The sequence below is a fragment of the Silene latifolia genome, unplaced genomic scaffold (genome assembly GCF_048544455.1).
Source record: "Silene latifolia isolate original U9 population unplaced genomic scaffold, ASM4854445v1 scaffold_195, whole genome shotgun sequence".
Lineage (NCBI taxonomy): Eukaryota > Viridiplantae > Streptophyta > Magnoliopsida > Caryophyllales > Caryophyllaceae > Silene > Silene latifolia.
In genome coordinates, this window is record NW_027413159.1 from 10,957 (window position 1) to 22,470 (window position 11,514).

Below are 11,514 nucleotides of genomic sequence, written 5' to 3' on the forward strand. Positions count from 1 at the left end.
ATCATGCCAACTTACCACTATAGGACGATTTTGGACTACAAATTACCATTATACCACAATTTTGCATTTTACTTTTATTCTTAATACTCCTTACCTTTGTATTACCATTCCCCTCTTCTGCTGTGATGCTTGTTTCATCTTCAAATTTCTAACATACCCCTCGCTTATACGTTAGCAACTACGAGTAATCCGTATTATCAAATGACCCCCACGGTATTACTTGCATATTTCTGATACAACACAAATTACATCTCTTAAATGATTTACACACTTTAAACTAAATATTCAAGTTACAGCTGCAACTTAGCAAAATGACCCCCATTTTCTACCAACACCCTAACTCATCTCACTAATCATCCTCACTTTCATCACTATATGAAACCAGACCAATCTTTGTTACATCGTTGACGTTTTCCCCATTGCCCTCCGCCTCAGAACGTTGTAGAGGATCACGCTGACTAGCTGCTCTTTGCTGCCCTAACTGTTGTTGCATCTCTGCAAGGCGCTTAATATTACTTCCTGCTTGTGGCCCTGCAGATTCCTCCACTTTAGCCTTCTTAGCCTGCGGTTTAACCTTTATAATCATTCCCACTGGCTGACCACCTTGATTTTTCTTTCCCACCATCCTTTTTGGATCCTATCAACAGGTCACATCAACAACCAAGTTACTAAAGCAGTAGAGCATAACAAATTCCATTCCAAGCTCACAGAAGCCACACAACTCCAGTTATCCCCCAAACCCAATTCAGCATCTATAGCCTCACCTTCCGATTCTAAGAATAGAATATATTACTCCCTATTAAAGTAGGAGTACATCAATGAGTCAACAAGAAACACATTCAGTTGATTCTCCATGAGCAGTAAATTCATCCTTCTTAACCAAATGCCTCAGTACCAATCAATAATACTTCATGCTCATTACATTTAAACTACTCAACAATAAAACAGTTTAATAATATTGATAGGCCACAAAAGGAAGCATGCAACGCCTCAATTTCCAAAACCATTCATATAGGCCCAGCCCTTCATCCCCCACCCTCACCCTCAAGAGAAAAAAAAAATACACAAGTAATTATTCCCAACAAACCTCCTGAACATTAGAAACCGGAGGTATTTCTTTAAACTGTTGTACAGTCAAAGATTGTGCCGCCACAGCTGCCTGCAATTGAAAAGCACGAACTTAGAAAAAATCATTTGTATTGCCAGCAATATACATCTGATGCAGCCAGAATAGAGAACACTGAAACAGGTTAATAGGAAGCAAAAGAAAGAAAATCGTACAACAAAAAAAGAAGTAAAATTGTAAACAGTACGTAAGCAAAAAGGGGGGGAAAAAAGCTCGTAGAAATGCAGTAGATAACACAAGTGCATCACATGGAGGGCTATGAAAAAATTTGTTTTTTAGTTTGAAAAAACCAATAAACTAGTGCTTGTTATTATCATAGAAAAACAAAAAAGTTACAAGCTACTACCTTATATACTCCCAAAATCCTGTTTCCAAATTTTACAATTTAGTCGACTTCTTATCAAATTTAGCTACGTAAGGTCATTTCCGGACAAAAAAAAAATTGAACGTGGGGATTTACACTTGATTTTAGATCAAAAGAAAAATATATTTGGAACCCTAATTTAACAATACACATTCAATTACACTTTTGTTAATATCCCTTATTATGAACCCTAATTTCACAAATTACAATGCATCAACGTCCATTCATTCCGTCATTCGCACTTGAATCGTTCACTTATGGCCAGGATGTTGCTCCAACATATCCGTTCATCATCATTTCTCCCCTCCCTCCTTTACACATGTTCATGTTTCAGGAATCTTTTCTCCACGAAGTAACATAATGCAACTATGTATACCATTAAAAACTTTACTAGTAATAATAAACAACAATAAAACAGCCATCTGTTTAGAACCGCTAAGCATTGTTAAGTAACTGGAGGAGGAAGGGAAAAAGACAAGGGAGGAGGGTAGTGTTGCGAGTACCCTTGAGGCCTCGGGGTAGTGTTGTTTTTGGCAGGTATACTTGTTGATGCTCTTACTAAGCCGTTGAGCTACTCACTATCATCTTCTACTATCCATGATTGGCCATGGACCATCCAACTTGCGGAGGCGTAATAAGGATAATGCCAAATTATTCTATTAGTCGTGCTTGTACATATTATCTCTTCCCTTGAACTTAGGTCATAAGTTGGTTGTCTACAACTGATGCTTACTCGGCCTCTGCCTCAGTGGCAGGCCCAATAAATGGGGGAATAAATGGGGTTGTGGCCAAATACACTACACTGTTTGTGGTAGAAGTGCAAGCCTCTTTATTTCCAGTCCACTCCTATCACAAAGGCATAGAGACTAATGGACGTGTCACTAGGTGAATAGCTAGAGGTGGAAGTGATGGTGTCTTTTATACATCGGAGAAGATGTTAGGGAGCATTCAAAAATGACGTTGGACCTACATGAAAGGGGCGAGATTGATAATGGTGTAAGCTATTGGATTGGAAAGCCACCAGAGTAGAAGTGGGTTTGTACTTTGTAGTAATGAAAAAAAAGGGAAAGGAGATCATAATTTATTTGTATGGTGTGAGAAGATCTATAGGCTTGGGACTAACTTTGACACTTAGGAAGTGACAGAGGAGCTTTTTGAGAGAAGTACTGATTGACTAGATGGGTTTGAAAGGATGTGAGATGAATTGATGATTATTTCCCAGAGAGAATCGACATAAACCATGGAACCGAGTGACATCTACATAAACGAAGAGATTAAAAAGGTATGAGAAGCATAATGGGGTAAAGGAAGGGAGGGGTAGGAAATATAGTTGCAGAAGGCACAAGTGAGAAGATAATACTTAGGTTTGGTTAGAGTGGCTTACAAGAAGGCATTACTAATGTCAGAGTGGACGGACTGTGCAATGTGCATGACTAATGGCAACTAGGCAATGTGCGGCATTGAAGCATTGCTAATTTGCTACTGTATTGTACACAAAGGGTTTCTGTTTTGGATTAATGTTTTAAAGTTGATATTCAATGGTATTGAAGCTTCCTTGGGAATGGGTGGTTCCTCAATTTCAAGTTAAATAATAGTTCCTCCATCCCAGTTTGGCATAGAAGAAAGAAACAAGAAGGTGAAGAAAGAGTGAGAAGGAAGAATAGAAGATACTTGGAAGGTGCGGAGTTGTTGGGCTTCTTGGTCAGCAATGAGGCGTTCGTATTCCTTGCGGGACTGGCGAAAGAAGAAATAGAGTTAGAGAGTGAAGAAGAAGAAACAAGGAAAGTGAGAAAGTAGAGAGAAATGGTGAATCAGACGGAGTCTAAATTGTCAAGGAATTCAGTCTCATCTTGGTCCAAAGCCTTAGGGGGTCCTGAAAGATAACAGAATAGAATGTAAGCAGGAAAGCCTTAGGCCTTAGCCCTTAGCCCTTAGCCCTTAGGCCTTAGGGAGGAGGAGGTGGTGATGCAAACACAGAATAGAATGAAAGCAGGAAACAGATAGATAGTCGAAAACTCGAAATAGAAGGAAGGAAGGAAGGAATAAACGACATACGGTGCTTGAAACGGTCATTAAATTCCGCATCGCGTTTGTCCTTGTTCTCTTTTAATATCTGTGAAATCCCAAATCATGAATAACTAATATGCATTTGTCAAATTCTCAAATTAAAAGATTGATGATTGATGATTGATTAAAAGAAAGAGAACCTCGAAAAGGGGACGGTCCCTCTGAGCAGTGCCATCTTCGAGTCTTTCACCCCTGCTTCTCTTGGCCTCATCTAACTGAGATTTTGAATTAGAGTTTCTTCAGCATAAATAAATTAAAATTAAATTAGGGTTGTTAGTTAATACCTAGTATAAATCTGAAAAATACAAACCTGTTCCTGTGATACAAAATTCATCAGCCTAATACCACCAGTACCAGGAGGAGGACCGTCGCCTACTTCTTCTGCCATCACTACTTGTCGCTTTTATTTTTCCTTCTATTCCACTATACAGATGCATATGTTGCCTTCATCTCTTCCATTACATTACAAGCGTAAACCTGCCGTAGGGGTGTAAACTAGGGGGCTTAATGAGACGAGATGGTTCGTGATCAATTCGAGCTCGGCTCAGTTAAATCTTCGCTCGGGCTTGGATTCGGCTCGAGAGCTTAACGAGTCAAGCCGAGCTAACATTGGCTCGGCTTGAAAAACTCGTAAGCGGCTCGATCTTGTGTAAGTACATAAGCGATTACTCATATTTTATAAAAATATTTTGTATTATATATTTGTATCACACATATCAAAAATGTTTCTTTAATTTTCCAATATTTGTATATAAAACTTTTGAGCCTTGTTATTGAAAATATCGAGAGAAAAAATGAATACTCGACAAATATAAATAGGCTCGAGTTGAGCTCGAACTCGCGTTAAAGCTCGCAAACTTGATAATGAGCGCAATTTTTTAAAGCTCAGGTAAGCTCGAGCTCGAGTTTTACTTTATAAGCACAAGCCGAGTAAGGCCAAGCTCAGCCTCAACTCGTTAACACCCCTAGTGTAAACAAAGCCAAGCTCAAGCTCACATATGATTGAGTTCCGCTCATATTGTAAAAGTCAAGTCCAAACCCGAACTCGAGCACTTAAAATCAAGGCTCGGATCGGCTCACGTCATATTTTACGAGTTCGAGCTCGATCTCGAGCTTTGTTATAATACCCATTTTTTCGAGTATTATTTTAGATCTAATGTAATTTTGTAATTAAATATTTCATTTTAAGCTATAATTTTTTCCGTTTATTAATTTGAAATAAGATTTCTTATGTAATTTTTTTTTAAAGCTAACATTTTGATTAATTATCATAAAACTGATAAAAATTTATAAAATAATTTATAAAATAACGAGCTCAAACGAACTTCTGAATCGAGTCTTAGTGTGTTCGGGCTCGGCTCGATTTCGGCTCAGCATGGCTGAAGCCCGAGTTTAAACTCAATTTGACCGATCTCGAGCCGAGCTTTGACCGAGCCAATTTCGAGAGCTTGTCGAATGGGCTTAGCTCATTTAAAACCCTAAACAAGATCTATCTATTTGTCTATCCATTAAATCTGATTAGGCTGCCACAATCCCTAAATCCTTTTTCATGTCCCGTCCCACTCTAGGCACCCACCTGACCACCTTTATGCTTATTTTTGTATCCAAGGTGTTTTTCCTTACACTAGGGTGGAACTAAAGTGACACGTTACCACTCGATATATAGCATTTTTTATACAGTGTAAATAATAATATGACATTTGGCGTTTTTTTTATTTTTCATTTTCGAGGGAAATTTTCAGAGGGAGCATTTTAGTTGGAGGAGATATCATATTTTTTATTTTATTTTGGAGAAATTATATATTTTTTCAGAGGGATGTATACTAGTATCATAAGTTGATAAGCACCCTAACTCCACCCTACCAAAGCCCCATCGTCTCTCAGCCCCCACTTTCATCCAACATCCGCCTTGTTTCGTCTACCTACCGCCCTGACTGACTTTGTGCGGTTGGATTACATCGTTGTTGCCGACTTAAGATTTAAGGAAGAGATTGGGGGTTTATATATATTGTGTTAAAATCTGGGTTTGGGTTTGGCTGATGAATAATTGAAAGAAAGGCGGCAAATGGGGGAAAGGGAAGCAACAATGCCGAGATTCGTTCGACCACCATTGTTGCAGAAACCGGATCAGAATCAGACGACGACGACGACAACATCATCACCACAAATGAGCACACCACCAGGACCACCTGTATTCAGGTCGCCGGTGAAGCCAGCTGCGGTTCCATTCAGAACATCACCAGCGTCACCACAACCAGCTGTACTACCACCTTCTTCACCTCCTGGTTTTGCCCACTCAGATCTCCCTCACCACTTCTCACCTGCAAAAGAGATGTCTCTTCCTGCTGCTCCCCACCTTCTCTTTTCTGCTTATAAGGTTCTTCTTTTTTCTTTCTTTACTATCTATCTATCTATCTATCTATCTATCTATCTATGTATCCCTATTTCATTTCTTTTGTTTTTCAGGTTCTCAAGCACAAAAAGCTTTCTAATCTCCCCAGTTTGGGTCTCGGTGTTTTGATCTCTCCCGCTAAAGACATCTCTTTGCCCCTCAAATCATCGACCGCGATCCTCACCGCTGTCACAATTGTGGTGCTTATTCTAATCCTTTTTGTAACATCCTTCCCGTCTCTGGCCAATGGCAATGTGCCCTCTGTCGCTCCTTGAACGCCAGCCAAGGCGAGTATGTTGCCTCTACCAAAGACGACCTTCATAACTTCCCTGAGCTTTCCTCCCCCGTCGTTGACTACCTCCATACTGCTTCCAGGATCTCTGGCTTTGTTCCTGTTTCCGATTCTAGGATGTCTGCTCCTCTTGTGCTTGTCATTGATGAGTCTTTAGACGAACCCCACCTACAACATTTGCAAAGTTCCCTCCATGCCTTCCTTGACTCTCTCCCCCCTGCTACTAGGATTGGAATTATTTCTTATGGCCGCGCTGTTTCTGTCTATGACTTCTCTGAAGAATCCGTTGCATCTGCTGACTTGCTCCCTGGTGATAAGTCACCGTCCGAGGACAGTCTAAAAGCTTTGATCTATGGGACCGGTGTATACCTGTCCCCTCTTCATGTTTCCTTACCTGTGGCCCATACTATTTTCTCCTCACTCAGGCCGTACAAGGCAAACACCCCCGAGGCTTCAAGGGACCGCTGTTTGGGTACCGCAGTGGAGGTTGCCCTAGCAATCATTAGAGGCCCGTCTGCTGAAATGTCTCGTGGGGTGGTTAAGAGGCCTGGAGGTAATAGCAGGGTACTCGTTTGTGCTGCTGGCCCCAATACTTTCGGACCTGGATCGATTCCTCATTCTTTCACTCACCCAAACTATGCCTTTCTCGAGAAGACTGCGACCAAGTGGATGGACAATTTGGGTCGAGAGGCTCATAGACAACAAACAGTTGTGGATGTTCTTTGTGCTGGCACATGTCCTGTGCGAGTTCCAGTTTTGCAACCTCTCCCTGGAGCTTCAGGTGGTGTTCTCATCCTTCAAGATGATTTTGGGGAGGCCTTTGGTGTGAACTTGCAGAGGGCTTCCAGTAGGGCTTCAGGTTCACATGGTTTACTGGAGATTCGGACCCCTGAGGATATTGTTGTTACCCAGCTTATTGGTCCTGGCGAGGAAGCCCATTTGGATACTCGGGATAGTTTTAAGAATGATACCTCTATTTCCCTTCAGATGCTGAGTGTGGAAGAAACACAAAGCTTCTCAGTGTTCATGGAACTGAAAAGAGACATCAAGATTGATCATGTATTTTTCCAGTTTGCAATACAGTATTCCAATGTCTACCAAACGGATATTACTAGAGTTATGACAGTGAGATTGCCTACCGTTGATAGTCTTTCGGCCTATCTTGACAGTGTTGAAGACGAAGTGGCTGCAGTTCTTATTGCCAAGAGGACTCTTTTGCGAGCCAAAACTGCTTCAGATGCTATTGACATGCGGTCAACCATAGATGAAAGAGTTAAAGCTATGGCTCTGAATCTTGGTTCTCAAGTTCCCAAATCAAAGCTTTATAAATTCCCCAAGGAGCTCTCTTCTTTGCCAGAGCTTCTGTTCCATCTTAGAAGAGGCCCATTGTTGGGAAGCATTGTTGGTCACGAGGATGAGAGAATTGTATTGAGGAACATATTTCTTAATGCATCCTTTGATCTCTCGCTGCGAATGGTTGCTCCTAGATGTCTAATGCATCGTGAAGGGGGTACCTTTGAAGAGTTACCTGCTTATGATCTGGCAATGCAGTCAGACACTGCTGTAGTATTGGATCATGGTACAGACATCTTCATTTGGCTGGTAAGCTCCTTCTGCCCCCAACTTCCTGTACTATTATGCTCTGTTTATTCATCATTTAAGGGTGTCTGCATCTTTAAATCAACTGTCAAGATGTCATGTATGCATTGAACTGAACACTCAGTTCACATCAAGTCTTATTTGCTTTTTAGATCTTAGTGTCTTAATTTTCCATTGGGAGAATCAATAATTGGTGAGAACTGTGTATAGTATAGAAAATACAATGCCAGGTATTCGCGATGGGTGTCACTTGCTAAGGAAGGGCATGCAGACAATTTATTTGTTCACGATCAAACGATGTCAATTTTGACCAACATTTTCTCTCTGTAGTGTGTATACACTCGGTACAAGTGACCATACAACTTCTTTGAAATGATAAAATGAAAATAATTGTTTTCAAAAATTTAAGGGGACTAAAGATACATTGGATTTCTACACATGTTGGGAGAAATTAATAGCCAAATTTGACATCGGTTGACCCTCAATGTTAAATGGAGACAACCAAAATGGGATGGAGGTGGTACATGACTTGAGTGATTTTATACAATCATACCTGGCTCAGAAGGTATGGGTTGTGATGCTCATAATTGTTGTGTTATAGTCTTGTAGACAGCCGTGAAGAGAAAATGTATGGGCAGGTCAGTTAAATTGACTGTGTCATACTCTCTATTTTCTGACTTATTTCAGTGATTTGGTCAAGGGTTCCTGGCAATTTTTTCCGTCACTCCATTAATTAGCTTCTGCTAAATGCATTCCTTGCATACCCGTTTCTTGTCAAACTCCAGTCTCCTTCGCCCATTCTGGCTTCTAATCAGTTTCTAATATTCAGGGTGCTGAGCTATCTGCTCAAGAAGGAAAATGTGCTGCAGCCTTAGCAGCCTGCAGAACACTGGCTGAAGAGCTTAGCGAGTCACGTTTTCCTGCTCCACGTATTCTTGCATTCAAGGTTACATTTGTTTTCTCTTCTGTTGTTGAGTTCCTCGTCTAAGCTTTTTCTTCCATTCTTCAGATAAATGGTGAATCCTATTTTATTAATCCTTGGCAGGAAGGGACCTCCCAAGCACGATATTTTGTCTCTAGACTAATACCAGCTCACAAGGATCCAGCTTACGAGCAGGTGGGCAGTTACCACTATGAGTAATATATTGTGGACCTATTAGCAGTTTGTTTTGTACGTCAGTTAAATGTCTCTATTATTAATATGACGTTATCATATGATGAAGCCTTGTTAATTCGCACATCATAAGCCATATAAACCCGATGCCACTATATCACCATCAATTTTATTTTTTGTTCTCTCATTTCTTTTACCTACCATCACCACCACCATCCCCCTCCCCCCTTCTGACCACCCAACTCCCAACCTAGGTAGCACCAAAACGGATACGGACACGTGACACGTGACACGGTATCCCATGAAATTTAGGACACGGGACACGTTATTTAAATTTAATAAAATATATATTTTGTAGTTATATATGTGTGATTTTATTTTTGAAAAAGTATGATATTAAATTTAAATAAATGAAGGTAAATTTTGACATTAAATATAACTTATTCTCATTTCTAAAACCAAAAACCAACTTATAATCAATCTATTTCGACATCTCATTACCTGTCTAAAGAACATCATTTGCCCACCAAATTCAACCATATAACAATTCACGCCATTTACCTTAAATTCAACTTTCCGTTTGAAGGTGTGTTCAAATACCATGGACACGGCTCAAAATACCATGGACACGCGTCGGACACGTGCCCAAATAAAAGATGAAAGTTAGACACGGCTTTACAGGTGTCCGACACGTTTTGACGTGTGTCCGACGAGTGTCGTGTCCGACACGGGTGTCCGACACGGGAACACCGATTAGGAGGAGTGTCCGTGCAACCTAGCTCCCAACCCACCACCCCGAACAACCTTCCTCCACCTTACGCCCTCATTAACCTCCATGTCCCCACCCTCCCTTAAGCCAACGTCCAAGAGTCCAGGACCTCCGTTGCTTCCAACTTACTCTCTCACCTAGATACGTGACATGATTGTCCACCATGGTCGTTCTGGCGCCTTGGTTGACCTGCAACAAAGCCATTTTTTACACTATATATTCATTTTATTAGTGTCCAAACTAGTGTGACACTCTATTATGTACTCGTTATTTATGTAGATTGTTGTATTCGTCCTTACTTTTTATTGCTTTTACACGTTTCTTTTTCTCTATGTTTATTGTTTACTTCGCATTTGTGGGATCCATTGAGGCACTTGGGTAATGTTGTTGTTTACTTTGCATTGATGGTTTCAAACAAAGATTCATGTTAGCTGGATCATTTGGGACTAAAGCTTTGTTGTGGTGATTAATGGAAAAAAAAGAGAGAAAGGAAGAACAATAACCAAGTAAGTAGGAATTTTCCTAGGACTAAAGTAGGTGTATGGTAAATGGTTGCAGGAAGCAAGATTTCCGCAGCTGCGAACCTTAGGAGCAGAAGAGAGGGCTAAGTTGAAGAGTAGCTTTATCCCGTTTGATGATCCAAGCTTCTGTGAGTGGATGCGAAGCCTAAAACTGGTGCCACCAGAGCCTAGTTGACAATCTTGATCAGAGTCTTTGGTTGGTTGAGGGACTGAACTGAGCTGCAGTTTGGTGGTGACCACACATTTGGGTGTGGGTTTTTATTGTACTACGTCACTGTTAAACTCTGAGATAAGAACACTTCTACTCCGCACAGGACGACATACACAGTCAAACTCTGAGATAAGAACACTTTTACTCAGCACAGGGCAAGGGTGGGCATTGTATGGGCTTCTAATTCTTGTTCCCTATTCAGAGCTTAATAAAATTTCTACTCAGGCTTGCAGAATGTTCCCTTAAAAGTCAATTTAATTTTGACTGAAACCTATTCGGTCAGAAAGGAATTTTTATGTTTCATTCAATGCGGAAATTGAAATTGACAATACTTCCCATTAGCAACAGTGGCGGAGTAGGGTTGTGTCGTTCACTCCATTTGAGTACCATATTAATAACAAAGCACATTTAGTGAAAAAAAAAAAATACTCTTACAAATCTTCTGATTGATTACAGTGCATATGGATACGCCGGTATTAGGTATACATTGGTTAGATAATTTTTTTTTTCATGATTAACGCCTTTTTATGAAAAGGATCCTTCGATTACTTTTTATCTCTAATAGATTTAGGGGTGTATTTTCACAGTATATTTTTTTTACTCGATACAATATACTTTTTTAATTATACCCTTGTCATTTCTGTTTCTCTTGAACCCACCCTCTCCATCTATTTACTCTCTTTTCATGAACTACGCAGTATAGTACAACTACAAAATTAATTAGGTGTACAGTACACCTCTAACATCCCCTCCCCAGTAACTGCCTACAACACCCCTGCCCACCCACTTGCAAGCCTCCAACCACCTCCTCGTTGGACGCCGGTGAATCTCCGAGCAACTCCCACCGGTGGCCACTTCTTCACTCATCAACGACCCTCATTAACTCTCCCATCACTTCCTTAACCAACCTATCCTCGTCGTCCGCCGACCACGGAGCCAACCCCTGTGACTGCACCACCAGATTGTGACCTCCAGTGTTACCCCTCCCATCCCACACACCCTCACCAAGCAGCTTACACTTTGCCCTGATTCCGACCGCTAGAACGCGCCGCCCTTCCA

General features: G+C 40.8%; 2 protein-coding genes across 2 annotated transcripts; one reads left to right on the forward strand and one right to left on the reverse strand.

Annotated features, from left to right (window-relative positions):
• Positions 1-167: 167 nt before the first annotated feature.
• On the reverse strand, positions 168-4,202 carry LOC141638198 (uncharacterized). Its single transcript, XM_074447602.1, has 7 exons — positions 3,868-4,202; positions 3,698-3,772; positions 3,546-3,603; positions 3,308-3,363; positions 3,162-3,224; positions 1,088-1,159; positions 168-637 (listed from the first exon to the last, which is right to left on the reverse strand). Exons 1-7 carry the CDS (start codon positions 3,943-3,945, stop codon positions 350-352), a joined length of 690 nt encoding a protein of 229 aa, XP_074303703.1. The 5' UTR covers positions 3,946-4,202; the 3' UTR covers positions 168-349.
• A 1,279-nt stretch (positions 4,203-5,481) lies between these two features.
• Positions 5,482-10,687, forward strand: LOC141638199 (protein transport protein SEC23 A). Its single transcript, XM_074447603.1, is given in 6 exon segments — positions 5,482-5,934; positions 6,024-6,099; positions 6,102-7,843; positions 8,670-8,786; positions 8,886-8,957; positions 10,282-10,687. Coding segments are annotated over 6 exon segments (2,457 nt in total). The 5' UTR covers positions 5,482-5,622; the 3' UTR covers positions 10,420-10,687.
• The last annotated feature ends 827 nt before the right edge of the window (positions 10,688-11,514 follow it).

Excerpts from the sequence above, each read along its gene's own strand:
- LOC141638198 (XM_074447602.1), bottom strand. The coding sequence starts at position 3,945 with ATGGCAGAAGAAGTAGGCGACGGTCCTCCTCCTGGTACTGGTGGTATT. Across the intron at positions 3,364-3,545 it reads TAATGACCGTTTCAAGCACC|GACCCCCTAAGGCTTTGGAC; the intron begins GTATGTCGTTTA and ends GTTATCTTTCAG. Across the intron at positions 3,225-3,307 it reads TCCTTGACAATTTAGACTCC|TCCCGCAAGGAATACGAACG; the intron begins GTCTGATTCACC and ends TTCTTTCGCCAG.